This window comes from Molothrus aeneus, chromosome 6 (assembly GCF_037042795.1).
Source record: "Molothrus aeneus isolate 106 chromosome 6, BPBGC_Maene_1.0, whole genome shotgun sequence".
In the NCBI taxonomy this organism is placed as follows: domain Eukaryota; kingdom Metazoa; phylum Chordata; class Aves; order Passeriformes; family Icteridae; genus Molothrus; species Molothrus aeneus.
The window spans coordinates 17,149,251-17,164,729 of record NC_089651.1 but is presented as its reverse complement, the minus strand read 5'-3'; the positions used below and the strand labels follow the sequence as shown (position 1 = coordinate 17,164,729).

Genomic DNA, 15,479 nt, shown 5'->3' with positions numbered 1-15,479 from the left:
GAGTCTCTGCTTAGTCCCACACTCTGCCTCCTGTATGGGCCTTAGGTGTGTGGTTTTTTGCAGATGAGAGTCCATACAAAGCAGTGTGCCCCACAGCTGGGGCACACACGCATAACTCATGAGTGCCTGTGTCCTGATTTGGGCCAGGAGTGGTTTTTAGGGCCAAGAAGGGAGGCCTGGCCACACCACTGAGCTTTCTTATGGCCAGTGTTGGCTGAGTGCAGTAGCAGCCTGAGGGGCACCACTGAGTGCAGGGGATGCCCAGAGCACCACCTGTGTGTGAGCTGGTGCCCTGCATTGTTGTCTCTCCCCTGTCTGTTTCTGACTGTCTGCCTTGTTGTCTCCTCTCAGCGTGTGAGTGCATCTGGACAGACTGGATCGATGTGACTTACCCAGATGGTTCTGACAGGAATGGTGGTGACTACGAAACCTTTGAGAACATTTACAAGAAATACCCCTCCTGGGAGTGTGCAAAAGTTGAGAATATTTCATGCCGAGCAGAGAAATTCCCTAGCTATTCCATTGCAGATTTAGGGCAGAAAGTGGAATGTAATGTTAACGTAGGGCTCATCTGTAACAATAAAGATCAGCAGATAGGAGGTATAATACCAATGCCAGTCTGCCTCAACTACGAGATCAGTGTCTGCTGCACCCCCAACAAACCAGAGTGTCTTCCAATTCCAAGCACCGCCAGCACCACAACTTCCACAGCTTCCCCCACAACGAGCAGTGTGTCCCCTCCAGTATCAACCACCGCTCCAACGTCAACAACAGTGGAGACTCACACCACCACCACCACCACCACCACAATGCCCCCCAGCAGCACCACCACTAGTGGCAGCACCTCACAGACAACAACAACTGCTCCTGTCTCAACAACACCGGTTTCAACTACTTCAAGCATATCCACGCCCACACCAACATACACCACCACCACCAAATCAACTCCAGGTACTTCTCTGACCTGTGCTCTCATGTGTTTCCTTGCTGTGGGGAACTGAAGGTCTGTGAGCACCTCCATTTGTGCCTCTCTCTGGGATCTGAGATTGAACTAATTGTTCTGTACCCCCTGAAATGGCCTTTGCCCAAAGGTGGCCCTTGGGCTGGTTGTTTCAGAAGAAGCAGGAATATAGGTCTCTATGTCCTCCTTTCCTGTGGAGAACTTGATCCTCTTTTTACTGTGCATACGTCCTTCCCTGACCACAGATTCCCATCTCAGCTCTTACTCCATGAGTTTAGTGAGGTGTTCAGGTAATGAGGTAGAGATGGAAAGTCCCCAGTAGATGAAAAGCATTACTCTTCCTCCTCTCTTCCCATAGGTAGATCTCTCTGATTTTGTGAGAACTGCCTTCTAGCACTATCCCCATCTCCTAGCTAGTCAAAGAGGGCTGTAGCCCATCCTGTGTGTGCATGGATGTCAAGGATTCTGCTTTTTATGGCCAGAACAGGAGGGCTGGCTCTGGGGACCTTTGTTGTTCTAAGGGTGGGCTGCCCTGTCTATGTCTGTGGCTGCCACCTGATGTGCAGCTTCTATTGAGTTCAGAATGAGTCCTACTGATGCCTTTGTACCTTTGTCTGTTTTCTCTGTCCCTGCTGTTTCTAACAGGCACACCTCCATCCACACCAAGCACAGCATCCCCTACAGCTGAATTGTCCACCACGTCCCCAGAGACTCCCAGCACCACCACCACTAGCACCAGCACCAGCACCCCGACAACAACAACCACTGTAATTGGATCACCAACACCCACCTCAACTACTTCAAGCACATCCTCACCAACACCAACATACACCACAACCTTATCAACTCCAGGTGCTTTTAAGTTTTGTAGTCTCATATGTTCTTTGCCTTTGGGACATCTGAAGGTCTGTGAACACCTACTTTTTTGCCTCTGTATGCTATTACGAATGAATTAACTTCTGGGCAACCCCTGAAACAGCCTTTGCCCATAGCTGGCCCTTCAGTCTGTTTCAGATGGAACAAGAACTTAGTAGCTTTTGCTGCTACTAAGCAAAAGCTGTTGGACTTTGTCTTTCAGGTGGCCAGAGTGGCGTCCCTGGACACATGGAGTGTGATGGAGTGGGGCTTGATTTTGTAACACTTGCATTTCAAGCTCTCTTTAGGCACCGATGTGTGGGCTTTATTCCTTCTCTCCTGCTCCTTTCCCATGTCAATACTAATGCTTCTCAGCTACTATAGATGGAGGAAGGAAGCATTCCTCTGCCATGCTTTTGGAAACAGTTTCACTCTGTAGACTGTGACTTTCTGTGAACTGTGGTCTTTGCCTGACAAAATTCACTAGTACTCTGGGAACTGCTGTCATCATAAAACCACATGCCAATCAGCCAGGAACATATTCCTGTGCATGGTTCCTTCCCTGACCACAGCTTCCCATCTCAGCTCTTTCCCGAGGATTTTGTGTGGTGTTCTAGATAACGAGGGAGAGATAGCCCCAGCACAATCAAAAGCTTGCTCCTTCTCATCTCTTACCTGTTGGTAGGTCTTTCTGATTTTGTGCAAAGCACATTCCAGAACCATCCCCAGTCTCTTTACTAGGAGAGGAGGGGTATGACCCTGTATGTGCACAAATTTCAAGAGAGGGGGCCAGAAAGGAAGGGCTCATGATAGGGATCTTTGCTTTACTAAGGGTGGGCTGACCTCCCTAGGCCTGTGGCAACGGCCTCATGTGCAGCTTCTGTTCAGCTCCTATTGAGTCCCACTCATGCATTTGTGTCTTTGTTTTCTCTGTCCCTGCTGTTTCTAACAGGCACACCTCCATCCACACTGAGTACACCAAAATCAACAACCCCTACCTCGCCGCCGGAGACTCCCAGCACCACCACCACCACCACCAGCCCTCCGAGGACCACAACCACTGTTCCTGGATCAACAACAACCATCTCAACTCCGCAAAGTATGTTCCCAACACTAGTTATTCCCATAAAAACCCCTCTATGTCTAACCATAGAACCAACAAATAATTCTCTGCTTCTGTTGTCATTTCTGGCCTGGCTGTGGCAGTAATGAGGGTCCATGAGTACATCCATTTGTGGCTCTGTGTGGGATCAAGGATGTGTGTAACTTTTGGACATTCCAAGCGATGAGATGTGCCCAAAGTTAATTTGGGCTTTTTCAAAAGTGATGAGGATGCAGGCTCCTAGGAAGTTCTTGTCTTTCTTGATGCAACAGTGCCCTGAGGAGGTATTCCTGCCCAGCTAAGACGCATGCTGAGCTGATGGAAAATGTTGCTTTTGCAGCTGCTGGACCGTGTCCTTCAGCTGGGCAGAATATAGTCATGGAACCCATGATGTGCTGTTGGACAGTAATTTTTGTTCTTGGCACTGGCATTTAGGCACTGTTTTAGGCTCAGCTGTATAAAGTTTTTTTCTTCACTTCTCTTTTTTGACCATGTCTGTGCTAATCTTGGTTATAGATGTAGGAAGGAAGGATTCCTTTCCCATGCTTTTGGCTACATGCTACCTCTTGTGGTGAACTGTGGTCTTTGGCTGATCATATCCACTAGTACTCTGTGATGTCCTTTATCAGGGTGACGTTGGGAAAAACACATGACTAAAATTGTTCTGCTGCATGATCCATTTCTGGAGCACAGATTCCCCTGAGTTCTTACTCTATGAGTGAGTGAGCTATTTAGGTAATGAGGCAGAGATAGAAAGTCCCAGCCAGATCCAAAGCATTACTCCTCCTCATCTCTTAACTACTGGTAGGTTTCTCTAATTTTGTGAGAAGCACCTTCCAGCACAACCACAACCACTGTTCCTGGATCAACCACAACCATCTCAACTCCTCTAAGTATGTTCCCAAAAGCAATAATTCTCACCAAAACCCCTCTGCCCCCAGGAACAGAATCAACAAAAAATTCTCTGGTTCTGTTGTCATGTCTGGCCTTGCTGTGGGAGTAGTGAAAGTCCATGAAGAACCTCCATATATGGCTCTAAATGGGATCAGGGATGGGTGTACTTCTGGGAGTCCTGGGAAAAGTCCTGTGGCCAAATCTGACCCTTGGGCTGGCTATTTCATAAAGAACAAGGATTTAGGGGTTCTTGGGGAAGGTTTTATCTTTCCTAACTCAACAGTGCTTCAAGATGGTATTTCATGTTGGTGCCCAGCTTAGACAGATGCTGAACCAATGGGTAACATTGCTTTTGCAGCTGTTGGATCGTGTCCTTCAGCTGGCCAGAATGTAGTCACTGGACCTGTGGAGTGCAATTGGAGTGGGACTTGGTCTTGTGGAAGTGCATTTCAGGCTGTGTTTGGGTTCATTTGTGTAGACTTTCCTCCATTTCTCCTCCCCCTATGCCCACTGTGTGTTAATTGTTGTCAGATGTTAAACATGTAAGAAGGAATGGTTCTCCTGCCAGTCTTTTTGGGAACTTTGCAGACTGCCTCTTGTTGTGAACTGTAATTTTTGGGTGATGCTATCTCTGATGAGATCCACTAGTGCCCAGGGAAGCCCTGCATTAGACTGACATTGGAACACAGAAGAAATCACGTGCCAATCATGTGCATGCTCCCATCCCTGATTGCAGCTTCCCATTTCAGCTCTTGCACCAGGATTTAGCAAGGTGTTCAGATAATGAGGCAGAGACAGAAAGCCCCAGCCGGATACAAAGCATTACTCCTCATCTCTTACCTATTGATTGGTCTGTCTGATTTTGTGAGAAGCACCTTCCAGCACCATCTTTAATCTCTTCACTAGGAAAGGAGGGCTATGACCCTCTCTGTGCATGGATGTCAAGGATTCTACTATCTATGGCCAGAAAGGAAGGGCTGGCTCTGGGGACCATTGCTGTGCTAAGGGTGGGCTGACCTCTCTGGCTCTGTGGCAACTGCCTCATGCACAGCTTCTGTTCAGTTCACATTGAGTCCACTCATGCCTTTGTGCCTTTGTCTGTTTTCTCTGTCCCTGCTTTTTCTAACAGCCCCATCTCCACCCACACCAAGCACACCACAATCAACAACCATTACCTCGCCGCCGGAGACTCTCACCACCACCACCAGCACCCCGACAACAACAACCACTACTACTGGATCAACAATGCCCACCTCAACTACTTCAAGCACATCCTCACCAACACCAACATACACCACCACCACACCAACTCCAGGTACTTCTCTGGACTGTGCTGTTGTTTGCTCCTGTCCTGTTGCTCTGAAGGTATATGAGTACCTCAAATTGTATGTCTCGGATGGATCCGGGATGGATATAACTTCAGGGCAAGACTAGAACAGCCTTTGCTTAAAACTTGCCTTTCATCTGACTATTTAAGAAGGAAAAAGGTTTTGTTGTTCTGGAGAAAATGTGTTGGCTTCCCTGACAGAAAGCCTGCTATGAAAAATTTCGTGCTTCTGCCTAGCTTACACGGATGCTGAACTGATGGGAAATCTTGCCTTTTTTGCTTCTGGAACTTGTTCTTCAGCTGGCCAGAATTTAGTCACTGCATGGCTTTGGGTTTTTTGGCACTGGCATTTTAGGTACTATTTGTACATAATTGTGTAGACATTCTTCCCTCTCTCCTATTTCTTTGCCTGTTAGTGCAAAAACCTTTCAGTGGTTATAGATGTAGGAAAAAGGATTCCTCTGCCATCCTTTCAGAACAGTTTCATTCTGCATACTGTGACTTTCTTTGAACTGCATCTTTGGCTGATCAGATCCACTAGTACTCTGAGAAGCCACTTATCAGAGTGACATTGAGAAAACCACATGCCAATCAGGCAGAAACATACTGCTGTATAGACTTCCTTCCCTGATCACAGATTCCCATCTCAGCTCTTACTCCATGAGTTAATGAGGTGTTCAGGTAATGAGGCAGAGATAGAAAGCCCTAGCTAGACCCACAGCATTACTTCTCCTCATCTCTTACCTATTGGTAGGTCTCTCTGATTTTGTGAGAATCACCTTCCAGCACTATGCCCAGTCTCTGCTAGGAGAGGAGAGTCATGATACTTTCTGTGTGTTGATTTCAAATATTCTGCTTTCTACTGCCAGAAAGCCAGGGCTGGTGCAAGGAACCGTTGCTGTGCTAAGCTGACCTCTCTAGCTCTCTGCCAGCTGCCTCATGTGCAGCTACTCTTGAGTTCACATGGAGTCCCACTAATGCCTTTGTGCCTTTGTTTTCTCTGTCCTTGCTTTTTCTAACAGTTCCACCTACATCCACACCGAGCACACCAAAATCAACGACAACTCTGCCACCGGAGACTTCTACCTCCACCACCAGCACCCCGACAACAACCACTGTTACTGGATCACCAACACCCACCTCAACTACTTCAAGCACATCCTCACCAACACCAACATACACCACCACTACATCAACTCCAGGTACTTCTCTGGCCTGTGCTGTTTCTTGCTCCCTTCCTGTGGTTGCCCTGAAGGTACATGAGCACCTCAAATTGTGTGTCTCATGTGGATCTTGGATGAGTATAACTGCAGAGCATCCCCGGAGAGCTGTTGCTTAAAACTTGTTTTTCATCTGACTATTGAAGAAGGAACAAGGTTTTGTGGTTCTGGGCAAAAGATCTGGTCTTCCCTCACTCAAAAAGGCTCAGAGGAGGTGTTTCATACTGATGCTCAGCTTACACAGGTCTTGAACTGATGGGAAATCTTGCATTTTTTGCTGCTGGACCTCATCCCTCAGCTGGCCAGAACATACTCACTGGACATATGTGCAATTGTGGCATGGCTTTGGTTTTTCAGTACTGGCATTTTAGGCACTGATTTGACATAACTCTGTAGGACTTCTTCCCACTCTCCTATTCCTTTGCCCTGTCAGTGCTAATGATTGACAGCTATTATAGATGTAGGAAGGATGGATATGCTTTTGGAAAGAGTTTAAATGTGCAGACTGTGACTTTCTGAGAACTGTGGTCTTTGGCTGATCAGATCCACTAGTATTCTGGGAAGCCACTTATCAGGGTGACATTGAGAAAGCCACATGCCAATCAGGCAGGAAGATACTGCTGGGCATGCTTCCTTCCCTGATCACAGTTTCCTGTCTCAGCTCTTACCTGAGGATTTAGTGTGGTGTTCTAGATAATGACATGGAGATAGAAAGCCCCAGCAAGATCAAAAGCATTGCTCCTCCTCATCTCTTACCTATTGGTTGGTCTCTCTGATTTGGTAAGAAGCACCTTCCAGCACCATGTCTTTGCTAAGAGGGAAGGGACCTTACCCTGTGTGTGCATGGATTTCAAATATTGTGCTTTTTGGGGCCAGAAAGGAAGGGCTGGTGCTAGGGTAGTCTGACCTCTCTAGCTCTTTGGCTGCTGCCTCATGTGCAGCTTCTATTGAGTTGACATTGAGTCCCACTGATGCCTTTGTGCCTTTTTCTGTTTTCTCTGTCCCTGCTGTTCCTAACAGGCACACCTCCATCCACACTGAGCACGCCAAAATCGACAACCCCTACCTCGCCGCCGGAGACTCCCACCACCACCACCACCAGCCCTCCGAGGACCACAACCACTGTTCCAACGCCCACCACAACTCCTGAAAATATTAACACCGTAACCCCATCGGTTCCACCCACTGAAGCAATAAGTAATTCCCAGGGTTTCATGTTCGTTAATGATTTTAGAAAACAGGGTTTATTGGCAGCTTAACATGTGTTTTAGTTTCTAAACTCTGCACTAATGTAGTTGATTATATTTCAAAAACATCCCAGCTAACCTTTCAGCAGTGATGTTATATCCCCATATATTATATATATATATTAATGTCCCCATTATATATGAACTGTCCCAGTTCATCTGCCTCTGTTAAAGGGCATGAAGTACATGAAGGAGTTTGCTTGTCCTCACCCAAATGTAAATTAGTTTTCATTGAAGAACTGTCCTTGTGGGCTGCCTGGGCAGAAACAGTGTATCTTAATTCCTCTAGCATTATTACTGCACTCTTATTGTGTACACAGTGCTTCTCTCTCTACCATGTGTCACTTATGTTATAAAAGCACAAATAATTGTCTCTGAGGCTGGTCTGTGAGAGTCATGAACACTTTTTAACATCCTAATCAAAAACTATTTTAAAGGAGTTTCCATTAACAACCCTAATGAAAACTGGCCATGTGAAAAAGCAGAAAAGTGTATTTTGGGTTTGTAGCATCCCAAAAAAGCTTGTGTGTGAGTAGTTTTAAAGGCCTTGGCATTAGAAATGGAACACAGACTGCTCCACCAATGGCTCCGTTTCTGTAGAGTCAAATTACTCTGACCATAATCAATAGTGATATGAATATGCCTCATGAAGCAACATAGGGAATAATGGTCTTTCCATAGAATATAGTATGACAGCAATACAGTATTAACCAGAGCTCACTGATCAGTGGAATCCCCTGGGATCTTGGACTCCTGGACTCTTCCATGCAATATAAAGTTTTAACACTGCGGAAGATGTTCCCTCTAACACTGATTGTTGATAAAGTGTTTATATCAATGTCTCCTACACAAGAGGCAGGATATTTTGTTAATAATCCCTCAGTGATGCAAAACCATTGCTAAAACAATTTCTGCTTTATTTCTATCTAAAGACCCTATGTTAGGCTTGTTGAATTATGTATGCTTAGTAGAAAATGAGATGACATTAGGAAGAAAATGCAATTTTTCTACTTAAAATACTCTGTTTTCTTCCTGTCTTAAAGGGACACCAGAGACGCCGACAACAACAAGCACTCCAGTTACTCCTTCAGTTACCCCACTGCCAACAACAAGAACAACAGAAATAAGTACCGTGTCTACTGCAAGCACCACTAGTCAACAGTCAACATCACCAGTGTCAACAAGCCCAGTGACAGCTACCACATCTGAAGTCACTGAAACAGGATCAACCACCAAGACCAGCACTTCAGGCCCCACACCCTCAAGATCCACCAGCACCACACCAGTAACAGAAACACCTGTCCATGAGACCACTACCGCCACTTCCACCCCTGGCACCACCACAACCTCGAGACCAAGCAGCCCTACAGGAACACAGCCACCCATATCGACAACCCCATTCACTGTAACAGGATCAACCACCAAGACCACCACATCAGGCCCCACACCATCAGTGTCCACTCCCCCCACCACCACAGTAGGAACAGAAAGAAGTACCCCAACCACAACCTCTGCAACTGTTACTACTCCAACAACATCACCTACATCAACCAGCCCTGTGTCAACCACCACCTCTGGTACTACTCCAACAAAAAGCTTTACCACCACTTCAGGAACCACCTCTAGTAGTTCTATCACAATCAATGCAACAACCACCATCTCCACAACCTTCAAAACTCTGCCCCCTGTCTCAACTACTACATCTGGGCCTACTGCAACATCAACTGCAGTCACCACTACAGGAAGTTCTACACACAGTGCAACTCCTCCAGTTAACAGCTCAACTACAGGTTTAACACCAACCACTCCCAAAAAAACTTGTACTATTTTCCCTAATGAAACTTATGAGGTGAGTAGATTTCATACTTTCATTGTGCTTTGGATGGAGACTAGACACATAACTTCAATATTAGTCATGTAAAGAGTAAGCATTAATCTGGATAGGAAAGGAAGTGTCAGTCTGTTCTATTTCTTTTATTTTCTTGGGCATCAGCAGGACTTCCAATGATATTTGGATTAATAGCTTACGTATTACAATTAGCTCTTCAAGGATAGTTTTTAAAAAGCTTTCTGCAAGGAGGTAGATCGCAGTTCAGCGTTTGTCTTTGTTGTAGGATGGCTCTGATGAAGAGGAAACCACGAGCTAAGTTGTCCTAAGCTATCTTCTCTATTTCTGCTTTTGAATAAGTCCAGAGTGGGTAAAAGTTGTTTGTGTGTTTACATTGCAGCCCAACAAAAATCCATAGGGCTGAATTTGGAATGAGTCATATTTGTTTGCAGACTGGCTTCAGGGGAGGACTGTGAAACAGATCACTGCATTCACTGCTTGTGAAATTTGACTCAGAGTTTTTTTGTTTTTTTTTTTTTTTTTGCACCCTCCACCTTTGACACAGACAAGTTTGTGTCTTGTACATATCTAAAGCCTCATCATAGTTTAGACGCCTACCAACTTGCTCACTAGATCTGCAGGAAATTATACATGTCTGCAAAACTGGTAGAAGACAGAAGAAAACAATCATAATGCATGGACATAATCACCTTGGACATTTTTCCCTGAACAGTTGGTGTTCACTGTAGCTTTAGCTGTTAATCTGTTCTAGGCATTCATAGAAGTCAATTGATCATATATTGGCCATCATATTGATCAGTGTCTTTCACTGTTCTTTAGAGAGGGTGTTAGAGTGATGATACCTTAGGAGATTAGGTGAGACATCTCACTTTTAGATGTCTGAAACTAGAAAAGGTGATTCTCATTTTGGTTTACTGGCTTGATTTTTGTGTGTAATGCTTTCCATTTAGCAGCTCTCAGTTGTTCTAGCTTATATTGCAGATCTAGATAGTGCTGACTGATGCACTTCCATCCTATTTTCAAATTTCTGATGGGGGAAAACTTGTCAATAAACATATGTTTTTTAAGAAACCTGCAGAAGATATTCAGGCATAACTATTGTCAGCCTCACTGCTTCCTAAAGGTTTGTCTCTGTCTCCCGCTCCTCCTCTCTTCAAACACAGCAAGGTGACTCGTGGATACTCTGTAACTGCACTAAGGTTATATGTATAGAAGACAACATTGTCCAGGTGATTCCAATAATCTGCAATCCACCCCCGAAACCCACGTGTGCCAATGGACTGTCTCCTGTGCCAGTCATGGATGAGGATGGATGCTGTTGGCATTGGGAGTGTGATTGTAAGTACATATTTTGTTGAATATTTAATCTCCTGAGGAAACAATACTATTGTCAAGACCAACAATATTTATCAGGGAACAAGTATCGTGCAAAGCTGTGACTCACTCTTCTAGTGTTGGTTAGAATGCTCTGTTGATTCTTTTTAGCTAATTGAGTGATTGGCTTAAGTTGCCATTATCTCTACATAACTGTTGTGTTAGTAGAGTAAATTGGTCTTCCAAAGAAGGATTTAAATGTCCAGATGCAGATATTTATAGGCTAGAAGCACACATATATTTGTTACTTGTTCAGTCTATTGGTAAAGATATATCTATGGTACAGTTAATCCTATTCTCAGTTGTCTGTCATTAATGTCAGATGAACTACGCATTGAAAGTGCCTGGTTTTTATTGATGACTTCTAGCTAATGAGCTCATGCATTGACATATACACTTCATTAAAATTAAAATGCCCAAAGTTCACTGAGATGTTTCCCACATCTACAGATTTTGCTTGTAGTCTGATATGATTTTGTACATTGCCATAAGAGCCTAACTTAACTATGTTTTTTTTAGGCTACTGCACTGGCTGGGGAGATCCACATTACATGACTTTTGATGGACTGTACTACAGCTATCAAGGGAATTGTACATATGTCCTTGTGGAAGAGATCAATAAGAAAGTTGACAACTTTGGTGTCTACATTGATAACTACCATTGTGATGCACGGGATGTGGTGTCCTGTCCTCGAACGCTCATTGTGAGACATGAGACTCAGGAAGTGAGGCTAACAACAGCAAAACCAAATACTCTACAAGTAGAGGTACTATTGATTTCTTGATTCAGATATTAATACTGCATCAACAGGATCATTATATTCATAAGGTTTGGGAAAAAATAATGTGTGTTTTAGATTCAGTAACAGTTTAGATTATAAAATTAGACTGCTTCAGAGGACTTCAAAGCATTTTTTTATTCTGAATCTGGGGAGAAAAAATTCTACAACTTCCTGTCTTTTTAATTTCAAATCTTTGCAGATCTCTCCTAAATACACAAGTGTGGACAAATTGCTAAGAGTTAAAGATATAAAATAAGTTAATTTATAATTAACAATAATGTAACAAAGAAGAACAACGTGGAATGGGAGGAAATAATGTAAGGTAGATATAACAAAAAAATGCTGGCCTGAAGCATTTTTTAAAAGTACCATTAGTAGCTTTGACTTGTGTCACCTTTTTAGTTTTTCAGAGTAGGACACTTATATTTTTATTCCACTGATAAATGTGATGCCAAGGTTTTTGGGCTTCAAAATTACTGAGAAGTGTTTGGGGCTCTTAGCTTTTTAATGTTTGTTTGGTTTATTTTTGTACATTACTGTGTGAGAATATTACCTGTTAGGTTGCAACATATTGTTGAAAATTTACAACATTTAAACCTCTTTTTTCTCCAAAGCAAAGAAATCTCTGCTGAGTGAAAGTAGTAGTATTAGTTTCACAGGTATATCATGGCTACTGTATTAAAATAAATAATACAGTTTAGTCTTATTTCTGTTATTTAAGTTTCCTATAAGCACATTCCCTTTATGCCCAGAAACCTAAAAATTTATACCATATGAATTTATACCATTTTATATTCCACTTTCATCAGGAGTTGTTGATGCCATAGTCACTCTAATAAGTCTGTTGAGTGTTAGGATTTATCTGGTTTAAACATTGAATAACCTCATTTGTCATAGGTTAATGGACTTTTTGTGGCTCAGAGAAGAAAAGTTTGACTTTCCAGTAACAAAGGAAACACAGGAACATTTGTTACAAATTAAAAGGATATTATTTACCTTTACATTCTCTCTGCAAAACAAAGGAACAGTCAATTGTTTTGAAAAGTCAAACCAAATTTATGCCTCTTTTCTGTTTTGCTTTATTTATTAGGTGACAGTAAACAACCAGCTCGTGGCTTTGCCTTACAAGAAGTTTGGTGTGAGCATCTATGAGTCAGGCATAAATCGTGTTGTGGAAATTCCTGAGCTGAAAATGAATGTGACCTACAATGGCTTGTCCTTTTCTATCAGAATGCCCTACAGCCTGTTTGGCAACAATACCCAGGGACAGTGTGGTAAGGCTCACTGTTCCAATTTTTGCACTCTCAAAAAACCAGTGACTGCCCTGATGCAAAGATGAATGGTATTTCCTAGCAAATCTGTGAGTGAATTCTTTCTCCCCGTACCACCCTTAGGTACCTGCAATAACAACACGGCAGATGACTGCATGCTGCCAAATGGAAACATTGCAGAAAACTGTGAAACCATGGCAGATCATTGGCAAGTTGTTGATCCTTCCAAACCACAGTGCTCTCCAGGCCTAGTTCCTACAGGTTCACCTAGCACAACACCAACACAGCCTTGCAAAGAATCGTCCATCTGCGAGCTTCTTTTGGGAAGGTAACAATCCTCTCAGTTTTACAAGCCTTTGGTCTTTGATTTAAATGGAAATTTTAGGATTAGTTTACCAGTGGAAAGTGTCTCTAGCTGTTTCTCCATTTCTTGTATCTTTATGATTTGCTTCTACTCCTTTCACTTTTTCTGGTTATTATTTTTTGCTGACACTTTCTTTCAACCCTCTGGCTGCCATAGTAACCTTTGTTGATGTTCCCATATTATTCTACACTCTCTGCCCTACCCTGTCCCATGTTCTTGCCTTTTCCCACATTTACTTAGCAGAAAACAGAGTCCAACTGAAAACAGAAATCTTAATTTTTAGCACACCATGTCAGAAATGAAAAAGAAAAAAAATCAAAATTGCTTTAAAGAGATAGCACATGGTTGCACCCAATAATATACAACTCCTGGACTCAAAATGTTGGTGTCAAAGTGTTTTATAGGTGAGGGAAGAATATTTTAAGGTATGTTGGAAGGTTACTATCTGGATAAGTGCTCTTAGCACAAATCTCTCATCAATAGTCCACATCCACATCTCCTTAATCTCTCGTGTCCACTGTTGCCACATCATAACATGTTAAGCACATTGAAAAAAGATATGAATCATTCAGTAACGAATAACAATAAATATTTCTGTTTCTAGTGTGTTCAAGCCATGCCATGCATTTGTCCAGCCTGAGAAGTACTATGCAGCCTGTGTTTTTGATAGCTGTGTACTTCCCAACCTAGACCTGGAATGCTCAAGTCTGCAGATCTATGCTGCCACCTGTGCTGATCAAGGCGCGTGCATTGACTGGAGGAAACACACCAATGGTGTATGCCGTAAGTATCTGGAAAAAAAAATTCATCTTGAATTATTAAGGAAGATTATGTGGAACTGTTTCAGCAGTAATGTCATACTGCTTTCAGAGTAATGAAGACACCAACAAATCACAGCACCTGCTCTCCTTAAGTAATTTTGCAGTAACATTTTTAACAAGGGAAATGATAAATTGGCCTGCAAAAATATACATGTATTGACTGTGCCAGAAACATCTGTATCAGTACACACATTTTGTATGCAGGCAGCTCTATGCTTTGCAGGCATCAGCAGATCACTCTCTATTTGGTGACGTGTACATTAGTTTTATCTGTAGTAAGAGCACAAAGGGAAGGATGACACTCCCTTTTGAGAAGTTGTGCAAAAGAGACTAAAACTATGCAAAAAATTGTAGTCAAGATATAGACTCCTGGCTTTATCACCTTAGTGTAAAGTACAGTATTATGTCTCTATGGCTAAATTGCACAAAATTATTCCATTTAGAGACATAAGTCTATCTGGGACATTTCCTCTTTACTTCTCAAGATTGTCATAGATAAATAGGAAAATGAAAAACAGTGTTTAAGTTCTTGGCATAAGGTCATGGGGCTTTTATATGATATTGTTACTGAGCTGTTCCTCCTTTTTGTTCTTCCATTCCAGCTCATGAATGTCCTTCAGGTAAAGAATACAGAGCATGTGGTCCTATTAAAGAGACGACCTGCAAATCAAGGTAAAAAATTCCTTCACAGTTAGTTATAGCTTGTACAACTATTCAGTCATATCTAAAGCAGAGGTGAATGAGCAAAATCAACCTCCTCTCATGTCTTAAACTGACAGTCAAATTCATTAGCACTATTCTGTTTACCCTAAATCTGGGTGCCTGAACTGTTTCTGTTTCTGTTGTTTGGCTATATCAAACCGACACTGCAAACCCCAATCACAAATGTGCAGATCATTTGCCACTGTATTTTCAGTGAAAGGTTGTTTTGCATAATCCTCCTGTGTGTGCTTATGACATTAATGGCCTTTCTCTGAACATTTTGTCTTACAGAGGACAGAATGAGACATCAACTAAACAAGTGGAAGGCTGTTTCTGTCCTAATGGAACCATGCTGTATGACTCTGGTGTGGATGTCTGCGTGAAAACTTGTGGTGAGTTTTACTGCTTCACTTGGATGCATGATTGTTTCCTCTTTGTTTCCCTTCATGTATACAACAAAGATTTGACTGTATGCAGTGCTCATACAATGTATAGGAGAGATGCCTCCTGTTATATGACTGGTAATGGAAATTTATTTTGGTATTTTCCAGGCTGTGTTGGAGTGGATATGATACCAAGAGAGGTATGATGCTGTATGCTTTTGGATTTCAAGTAGAAGTTTGGGTGGGGAGAGGAGAGTGGTTTCCACTGGTACAATCTTGTTTTGTCATCTCTTTACTTTGTATTCCTGGTTTTAATTTTGTTCCTTT

The 15,479-nt window shown here is 42.8% G+C and overlaps 1 protein-coding gene across 1 annotated transcript in view; it reads left to right on the top strand.

The window, feature by feature from the left end:
* MUC2 (mucin 2, oligomeric mucus/gel-forming) overlaps positions 1-15,479 on the top strand; it is a 56,092-nt gene that overhangs the window by 34,524 nt on the left and 6,089 nt on the right. Inside the window, exons 38-52 of the mRNA XM_066552530.1 lie at positions 352-951; positions 1,607-1,813; positions 2,769-2,915; positions 4,942-5,127; positions 6,162-6,341; positions 7,380-7,556; positions 8,650-9,455; positions 10,619-10,793; positions 11,349-11,596; positions 12,702-12,885; positions 13,006-13,210; positions 13,851-14,029; positions 14,670-14,739; positions 15,061-15,161; positions 15,321-15,352. Of these exons, the coding sequence (XP_066408627.1) occupies positions 352-951; positions 1,607-1,813; positions 2,769-2,915; positions 4,942-5,127; positions 6,162-6,341; positions 7,380-7,556; positions 8,650-9,455; positions 10,619-10,793; positions 11,349-11,596; positions 12,702-12,885; positions 13,006-13,210; positions 13,851-14,029; positions 14,670-14,739; positions 15,061-15,161; positions 15,321-15,352 (3,497 nt within the window). The remainder of the gene's footprint in view (positions 1-351; positions 952-1,606; positions 1,814-2,768; positions 2,916-4,941; positions 5,128-6,161; positions 6,342-7,379; positions 7,557-8,649; positions 9,456-10,618; positions 10,794-11,348; positions 11,597-12,701; positions 12,886-13,005; positions 13,211-13,850; positions 14,030-14,669; positions 14,740-15,060; positions 15,162-15,320; positions 15,353-15,479) is intronic.